This window comes from Pelophylax lessonae, assembly GCF_965119305.1.
Source record: "Pelophylax lessonae genome assembly, chromosome: 1".
NCBI classification, from domain to species: Eukaryota; Metazoa; Chordata; class Amphibia; order Anura; family Ranidae; genus Pelophylax; species Pelophylax lessonae.
The window spans coordinates 372,065,523-372,075,385 of NC_138768.1; the positions used below are offsets into that span (position 1 = coordinate 372,065,523).

A 9,863-nucleotide genomic window follows, 5' to 3' on the forward strand; every position below is an offset into this window, starting at 1 on the left:
GCTTGTATCACTGCGAGATAGTGGAAATAACCTAGTTGTCCTGAATTATTTCTACCCAGACCTTCGAGAAACGTAGCAGCCTTCCCCCCCACCCGATTGAGTGGGGGCGCCCCTTGACAAGGTAGGCTTAGAGGTAGACTTGTTAGATCTCTGGGCCCATGGTTTCTCCTGCACTTGCCCTGAAGGCTTGGTTCTAGATCCAGACAATTAGGGCCATCGCAACTGCCTGGGATAAGAAGCACTGGGAGTCTGAGCACTGGGAATCTTAAAAGAAAGATGTTTGCTCTTTCTCTTAACAGGTAGCAATGCACTCCCCCCCCCCCCCAAATCTTTTGGATATAAGGCGTTCTCCATGAAAGGGAAAGCCACCCAGCAATTTTTTACACAGTAATTTCGCAGACCAGCTTTTTTGCCATATGATTCTTCGCATATGCACTGTCAAAAGAGCAAACCATGACATTTGCTGTATGGAGTCTTTAAGAACATCCACTGCAAAACAAAGTGCGAGGTAGATCTGTCAAATCTTCCACAGACTCTCCTTGAGAAGGGACCGTCCTGGAAACTCGCTTAATACGGTCTTTTCAAGACTGACAAACTCCTATAGCTGCCACTGATGGTTGTATCGCAGACCCTGCAACAGCAAAGGAGGCCTTTAGCAAAGATTCTAACTTCTTATCAGCTGCATCTTTAAAAACCTGGGCATTAACCACAGGACAAGTTAACTTTTGTTAACAGACGAAATGGCAGCATCCACAGTAGGTATACTCCATTTTCTCGTGAACTTTTCCACCATAGGATACAATAGTGAAAACCTTTTGGGAGGAACAAAAATCCGGATCAGGATGATCCCAATCAGCATACATTACCTGCTCCAAGAGCGGATGTAAGGGAAAACCCTGAGGACCATGAGAAGGGCACAATGAGCCTAGAGAGGAAAAAGACTTCAGACATCTCTAAGGGAGGTGAGTTGTATCCAAACCGGACTTTTTCAGTGACAGACTGAATCAACAATCTCTGGGATTGAGAGGCTGAGTATGACTCCCCAGATCCTGACTCCCCAGAAGTGCAAACCTCAGCTTAACCTTCTAAAGGGTCATTTACTGCTACTTCTTCCACATCCTTGCCCAATCCTGTACTAACTCTGGGGGTGGCTCAGGTGAGGGGGATCTATCACGTTCCCTCATGTTTCCTCCCTCCTTGAGATGCAGCAATCATGCCAGCAATCTTACCCTCAAGGCCGGCTAATGCCGATGCCAAATCCTCCTTAGTGACGTAGGCTGCGACAGAAGCACTGGATGTGGCTACTATACCTGACAACCGTAATGGCTCAGATTGGCTAGTTGCCTCTGGCCCTTCAGGAGAGGTAAACACAGAGGAAGCACGGCTAGGACCTTCAAGACCTGATGACGGCACCACAGTGCCCCTTCCAGGTGTGACCCCCCCCACTCCTCTTTCAGGAGGACATTGCTCTTAGACAAGACAAACTTGAGGTACCAACTTTAGTGTACTCAAGGCTTGTGTCAGGCTATACAGCTTATCACACACAGAACTGATCATCCCAAAGTAACAGAACCTGATAGTGCCTGTAAACATGCACCCACAGTGACTCACGCAACCCAGCTGCTGCCGCTCTGCATCCCCTCCAGCCTCTGACAGAGGCATGCGTGCTGAAAACACTCCCTTAAAAAAATTGTGCCTTGTGCGATTGAACTGTGTATGCGGGGCATGCTACGTGCACGACCCTCCTGGCTCCACGTGCACGCTTGTGCTTAAATGGCGAATATTCGCGCATGTGGATGATCCTTCGCCACAGACATGCCACTGAAGGCACTGCCTGAGTCTAGAGCTTCTGAGGAGACAAATGCGCTGGCGCTTTCACGCCAAGGTGAAAATCTGCACGCCAAACAACATGGGGTGGGAGCAGTTTAGGCAAACAAAGCGTGCTTTGTCACAGCTGATACACATTTCAGGTGATCAGCACAGGGTATAAACAATATGTTTAAACAAACAAGGTGTGCTTTAACAAAGGGCTCTTTTACACGGCCGCTCCGTATATCCGCAAATCATCCTATTTTTTTGCGGATGAATTGCGGACATAATGTAAGTCAATGGCATTGCGGATGTCAGCGGAATACCATCCACTGACATCCGATTTCCTTCCTTTCAGTTCTGTTCCGTTTTTTGGAACGGAACAGAACCCTATTTTTCCTCCGTTCAAAAAACGGAAAGGAAGGAAAATCGGATGTCAGCGGTGTCATCCACTGACATCCGCAATGCCCATAGACTTACATTATGTCCGTATATCATCCGCAAACAGATGGGATGATATGCGGACATACTGATCGGATGACACAAATGTCATCCGCTCTGTGAAAAAAAAAAAGTCCCGCAGCGGAGAAAAACAGCGGAGCGGCCGTGTGAAAGAGCCCATAGGTGATACACCTACTGTTTTGCACAGGGAGAGCAAAGAAAATGTTTAAACAAACAAGATGTGCTTTGACACAGCTGATATACATACTGCTTTTGCACAGAGAGAGCAAAAATGTTTAAACAAACAAAGTGTGCTTTGACATAGCTAATACACCTATTGCCTCTTGTAGAGACCAACACGGCACATGGTATCTGTTATCTTTAAAGGGAACAGTGCATAAAAATATTTTACAAATATTTTTAAAGTGGACTTACCAGTCCCACCGCAGGATTCTGCCCTGTAACATGAATCCAATCTTCACCCATCACGGTGAGTTTCTGTCACTTGCCGACCTTCAAGGACTGGGTCCCCTTGTTTTTGAGGGGCCACTCCCTTGGACCTGTAGAGCACCCTGCCGGAGCACCTTTGGGGTTTGGTTTTACCAAGGGTCTAGATCCCAGGGTCCAGTGCCTAAAAAGGACAGCATTACAGGCAAAACCTTGTATCTCCTTTCCTGAGGCTCAGGTATCATCCTTTTAGTCCTTGACTTTTTTGGATGGATCTGATTGCTAACACCTTAGATTCAGAGATCTTTGATCAGGGTTTGTAGCATAATCTTCTTTCTTCTTCTTTGGAAAAACATAAAAATATGTGGAGAGCTTCTCTACCGTGACCATCACTTTTAAGACAAACAGAGGTACTTCCTGTGTATGAGGGGTTATATAGGAGGACATCCTGTCTGATTGGTTGCCAGTGTCAATTCACCTATAGGTGGCGTATAACCCAGATGGTAATGAATATGGCTCTGTGTCCCCTGATGTACGATAAAGAAAAGGTAAATTCTTCAGGCTGCACTGGTGCAAGCGGACTACTTACTGATAGACAGTAAACATGCAAGGCTCAACTCCGAACTTAGGCTGCTTTCACAGTGAGGAGTTTTCAAAGCGCTTTTGCCTTAAAAAAAAAAAAAGCGCCTAAAAAGTTCAGAAAAATGCTTCCCTCTAAATTCTATGTAAGTGTTCACTCTGGGGCGTTGCACTTCCGTTGCGGTGTAAAAAAATCCGCTTGCTGCATTTTTGGAGCATGTTTGGTCAGTTAAAAAAACCCCCAAAAACACTCCTTTCCATTGAAATGAATGTGAACAGCCTCAAAAACACCTGCTAAGCCTTTTTGGTGCAGTTTTTGAGTCACATGTCTTTTAACAAAACACACTGCAAAAGCGCAGCAAAAACGCTCCATTAACGTATAGGCTTTTTACAAGAAGTTTTCATACGAACCAGTGTGAAAGTAGCCTTAATATGGGGATTTCATTCAAAATATCCAACCCACAGCAGGCTTTTATTTTGGTTACTATATTGTTCACATTAGATGACAATAGGGTGTGCTTGGGAATAAAAAAGGGGAAATAAAGCAAGATTCTTCACAATCTGGATTGTCTTCACACATGACTATGGATTAACATTCTTAATCAAAAGTTAAAGAAGTTGGCTTACCACTTGACAGCTGGGAACACTGGACACAAACTGCGCACCTTGACATCCTAATATGAAGCCGGCCAAGTTTAGAAGGACGCAGACCACAGACAGCATTACAAACAGGTTGACCTTGTATAAAGAAAAAGGACAGTAAGTAGGATACATTTGTACAGCATTTTTACATAAGATATTGTGTTTTTTTTCTCACATTTTGGGAAGAACCACTAGAAGGATAAGAGGCAGACTGAGGGATTATTTATACTGTATATAATACTGTCAAAGGCTAGGTTCACACTATTGCAGTTTCCCTGTGGCCACATGTGCATGAGCACAGCGGCCTATTCATTTGAATTGGCTGCATATAGAAAATGCAGGTCCCTGCACCTTTTCCAAAATTTCAGCCGCAGGGAAACCGCATAGTGTTATGGGGTTCTCAGCAGGGGAAAAATCACTGTGGTTTTCCGTGTGTAGGAGTGCCACAAATCATTTTTGCACCCACACACGTCTATTTTTGCACCAGCAGCCTATTTTTGTGGCAGGTGTGGGAATGTATGATATTTACATACAGTCCAACACATGCAAAAGTGTGAACCTAGTCTAAGCGAGGAACGTGAATGTAGAAAAACCCTTTGTGGAGCATCATGACCTAAATGTATCCTCAGGGAATAGAGAAAATTCAGCCTGTTAAGGGACAAGAGTGTTTTCCCTACAGTTGTGCAGGAGAGTGATGTACTGGAGTTTCACACTGTGCACAAGAATACTTCATGGAGTAATCTATTTTTGGGACATTACTTATAAAAAGATGTGCACAGTCTCCCGCACAGCTGAGAAGGGATCTGTTTAAAAGATCTTTAAGACAGAAAACAGTAAAGTTCTTATTAAGAAAGTACTATATATCAATGATGTATTTGGTATACTTTGCTGTTATGCATGTAAATGCTCATGTTTTAGGACTTCCTATGCTTTGATTTTAAGTGGATAACTTGCCAGAGACAGAAAGAGACGATCCGGCTTAGGGGTGAGCGATACTTTCTGAATTAAATCAATTTATGATGGAGCACTATAGTATGAAATGTGAAGGTCCTTCTTTAATGGTGGGCAAAAGGAGCAGCTGCCCCAGGCCCAGTCATTGTTGTGGGACCCCCAAAGCAGCTGCCCCTTGAGTGTGCACTGCCCGCAAATAGTTTTCCCGGTATAGCTAGCCAGCCGATCCTCTTCAAACCCCCCCCCCTCGACTCATCTGCCTGCCCTTTCTGATAGTTTACTGTACATGCAGCCGGCTGTGCTGTGATAGGGGAGAGGCAAGCTGCGGGTTGTCTGTGTACCCTACTGCTCGCCCCCCCTCCTCCTGTCAGCAGCACAGAGATTAACTATAGGAACTCTGTGTAATCATAGCTTACTGCCCACTGTTTTTCCCACTGCCAGGATGTACACACAGAGCAAACAGCCCCCCCCCCCTCCCTCCTGTCAACACCCGGGGGTGTGGGGAGATTAATAAAACAGAGAGAGGACTGCAGCAGGTCACTGTAATTCTGGCTCATCACCTGCTCTGTCTCTTCCCTCTCTGCTAGTAACAGGAATGGACCAATCAGCAGGGAGGAGAGGAGCATCATGGGTAATGTAGTCCCCAGAGACAGGCTGCTCATTAAAAAAATGGAGGATGAACTACAACCCCTATCAAGTCAACCTTTGCAGTAGAAAGGAGGAGAGAACCAAATTTTCCCAGGCAAAGTTTGCTCCTCAAGTTTCAGGAAAAGTAGACCGCATAAGTTATGACTAAGCAAATTTAGTTTGTGAAACGCATTATGTTCCTGTTTGTGTGTTCTTGATGCTTGTCACGATTGAACATTATTTCATCAATAAAGTCAGTTTGATCTTCATCGCGGAGTGTGGTCTACTTTTCCTGATTGTTGGATGTTACTTGAGTTGCATCCATGACATGCACCCGATGCTTGAGGATCCTATTGCTCACACCTGAGTGGCAGCAGCTCTTTGTGTTCCTGCTCCTCAAGTTTGCCTACCCGGGCAGAGTATGTGAGAGGTCTGTGCCAGGGTACGCCATCTAAGAGAGAGCCTGTGCCAGCAAAAGCTCACTGCCGTGTGTGGGACTGCCAGAGAGTACAGAGAATGACCTGAATGCAGAAGGATGGAGCTGCTGCCAAGATAAGAACCTGTTTTGCCGCCTACCAGAGTGGCTACGGCCAACCCAGAGTGAGCAGACACCTGATGAGAGGGATCATTGCAGCTGTGTCATTGGGTCTGTTGAGAGAGCCTTGTGGCTGCTACTTGTTACAACCACTATAGACTGAGCCAATAGGAACTACCTATCAGCTACCCTAAAGCTCTAATACTCCCTGCAGGTCTTGATGACTGCTTTAAAGCATGCCAATGGTTACAAGGCTCGAATGCTTAGCCAGCTTTGTTAGTTTTTTAAGATGTTAAGGTGGAGAGCAAAATTGCATGGGGGAGGTACTCAAAAAAACGTTTGCCCAGGTTCCAATCAATATTAAAGACTGCCTTTGAAATGTGTCACAAGGAAGTCTAAGAGATCTGATGTACTTTGTTGTATTGTAATTAAAATTTTATGCAGCGAAGATCAGTTTGTGTCCTAACTTTTTGAACACATACTTTAGCAGTACATGGATTGGCACCCATTATAGCAGAAGCTTTATGAAATGATCTGGAGCAGTAACTGCATTTCTGTGTATGCACATGTTCATACCATTTAAATTCCTCTTCTGCACATACAGTTCTGTACAATACCCTCTGCCACTTTTGTCCTGCACATACCCCCTGGCATTCCTCTCCTGTACATACTGGCCATGGCCAACCCCTAATATGCCTGTCCTGTATTGTATATAATGCTCACTATCAAACCCTATATACTCCACTCATATGGATACCATCATGCCCTCCAAAACCCTTTTCTGCATATGTTGTAAAAACAAAGGTATACATTTCTATATCATAGAAGATTTCCATATATATCACTATGGGTTTTCTATAAATCTTTCATGCAAGCTGAATATTAAATCATCATGAAAATACTGCGGCACACACAATTTCACTAATAATTTGTTTGTGCAAAGGTTCTTGACAACCAAACTTCAGTGCAAAATCTTCCATGGTGAAAGCTAGTGATGCACCTATTGACAAGCAGGATTTGTCCATGTGTACACACTGTATAGTAAAAACATTGGTTATTTCCACACCAAAAGACTTCTGGAACTTTTTACATGTATCAACTTGTCAATTTTGACTATTGAAGGGATTAGTCACTCCATGATCATTCACCATCTGGAATCTCCTGGTGTCAAATAGCAACCTTAGGATTTTTGAACATTTTAATTGCTGCAGACTGTGATGACTGTGTGATGCACTGAAAAACCCTGCCACATTAGGCATCTAGACTCGATTATCTGGGTTTAGAATCTGGTGATTTAGTAAGCTAAACTACATTAAAGTGCAGCTGTAGAGCCTTAACAATCTGGGTCATGCTGATATAGAATCTACATCAGACACATACACAGTGTGCTGACAGACACAGTACAGAAGAGTGTCTGGTAGAAAATCACTATGAAGTGCAAGAACTGCTAAAAATCAAATCAACACCACAATCAGGGAGACATAAACATTCTACAACATAATTATGAATAAGTCTGGCAGCTTTACAAATCTGCAGGCAATATAGGATGTTTTCAGTACAACATAACTTCCACTTCAAACTAACCAACAGTAAATAAGGAAAGAATGCAAACTTATGTGACTGTGTCAAGTATCCTGAATAATGCAAAGATACACTATATTGTCAAAAGTATTGGGACACCTGCCTTTACACGCACATGAAAGGAGTTGTAAAGGCAGAAGGTTTTTTTATCGTAATGCATTCTCTATGCATTAAGATAAAAAAAAAAAAAAAAAGCCTTTTGTGTGCAGCAGCCTCCCCGGCACCCCCTATTACTTACCTAAACCCTACCTCTGTCCAGCGATGTCCACAAGTCCCTCGGCCGTTCAGGACTCTCCCTCCTGATTGGCTGAGACACAGTAGTGGCGCCATTGGCTCCCACGACTGTCAATCAAAGTCAGTTATCCAATCAGGAGAGAGAGGAGGTGGGGCCAAACCACAGCTCCGTGTCTGAATGGATACATGGAGCTGCAGCTCGGCTTGGGTGCCCCCATAGCAAACTGCCTGCTTTAGGGGCACTCGACAGGAGGGAGGGGCCAGGAGCAGCAAAGAGGGACCCGAGAAGAGGAGCATCCAGGCTGCCCTATGCAAAACCAACTGCACAGAGGTGGAAAGTATACCATGTTTGTTATTTAACCACTTCCCGACCACCCGCCGCCTTTTTACTGCGGCAGGGTGGCTCTCCTGCGCAAACCGATGTAGACTGCCCTCACTCGTCAGCGGGGAAGCCGAAGAACTGGTAAGGCAGCTCTGATTGCCGCCTGACACCCGTGATCGCTTCCCACTGAGAGAGAAGGACGGTCGGCTGTTGTAAACACAGCCAACCGTTCTTCTCCCTGAAATGATCACAGAGCTCATGTGATCCTTCTATATAGGATCACATGTCTCTATGGTCATTTCACAAGCCACACGCCCCCAATAGTTAGAATCACTCCCCTAGGCTCACATTTAACCCATTGATCACCCAAAGGGTTAACCCTTTACCTGCCAGTGTCATTATTACAGTAACAATGCATATTTTTAGCACTGATTACTGTAGTAATGTCACTGGTACCCCCAAAATGTGTAAAAAATGTCACTTAGGGGCCCAATCTGTCCACCGCAATGTCGCATTCCCGCAGAAAAAATCACAGATCGCCACTATTACTAGTAAAAAAAAAAAAACAATAAAAATGACATAAATCTTTCCCGTTGTTAGTAGATTATTGTGATTTTCTTTTACCAAAAATATGTAGCAGAAAACAAATTGGCCTAAAACGTTAAAAAATTTTGATTTTTTTTTTTTTTTTTTTTTTGAGAATGTCATATAGCAGAATGTGAAAAATATTTTTTTTCTCAAATTGTCGCTCTTTTTTTGTTTATAGCGCAAAAAATAAAAAATCGCACAGGTGATCAAATGCCACCAAAAGAAAGCTATTTGTGGAAAAAAAAAGGACATCAACTTTATTTGGGTACAGCGTCGCACGCAGTAGTCCGTTAAAGTAACGCAGTGCTGAATCGCAAAAATAAGGCCTGGTCATTAAGGGGGCAAATCTTTCCAGTCTTAAAGTGGTTAAAAAAAAAAAAAAACACGAGACTTTACAATCACTTGAACTTTGGTGGCATCCCAGTCTTAATCCGTAGAGTTCAATATTGAGTTGCCCCACCCTTTGCAGCTACAGTAGGGGAAATAATTATTCGATTCCCTGTAGATTTTGTAAGTTTGCCCATTTAAGAAGAAATTAAGGATCTATAATTTTTATCATAGGCATATTTTAAATGATAGACAGAATATCAATCAAATATCCAGAAAAAAAAAACATAAAACTAACGCTATAAATTAAGTTGCAGTTCAGTGAGTAAAATAAATATTTGATCCCCAAGAAAAACATGACTTAGTACTTGGTGGTAAAGTGAAAGGTGACGTCAACAAGATAGATCAGTGGGTTGGGTGCAGGTATTTATGGAGCAAGACTCCTCCTGCAAATTCAGGCTGACCTGTGGACAGTCTTCCTATTTTTACTTGAAGTCTCTTGAAGTTTACTTGAAGATACCATCATGCCCTCCAAAACCCTTTTCTGCAAAGGTTGTAAAAACAAAGATATATATTTCCAGATCATAGAAGATTTCTATAGCACTATGAGTTTTCTATAAAAACAAATTGGCCTAAAATGTTAAAAAAAAAATAAAAAATTGGAGAGAGAGGGATGGAGAAAGAGGGAAAGAAAGAGGGATGGAGAGAGAGAGAGAGAGAGAGAGAGAGGGGGGGGGGGGGAAAGAGGGAATGGAGAGAGAGGGGGGGAAAGAAAGAGGG

The 9,863-nt window shown here is 43.5% G+C and overlaps 1 protein-coding gene across 1 annotated transcript in view; it reads right to left on the minus strand.

The window, feature by feature from the left end:
* The window catches only part of ENTREP1 (endosomal transmembrane epsin interactor 1), a 147,108-nt gene that overhangs the window by 109,495 nt on the left and 27,750 nt on the right, over window positions 1-9,863 (minus strand). Inside the window, exon 3 of the mRNA XM_082243997.1 lies at window positions 3,904-4,014. Coding sequence (XP_082100123.1) covers window positions 3,904-4,014 — 111 coding nt within the window. The remainder of the gene's footprint in view (window positions 1-3,903; window positions 4,015-9,863) is intronic.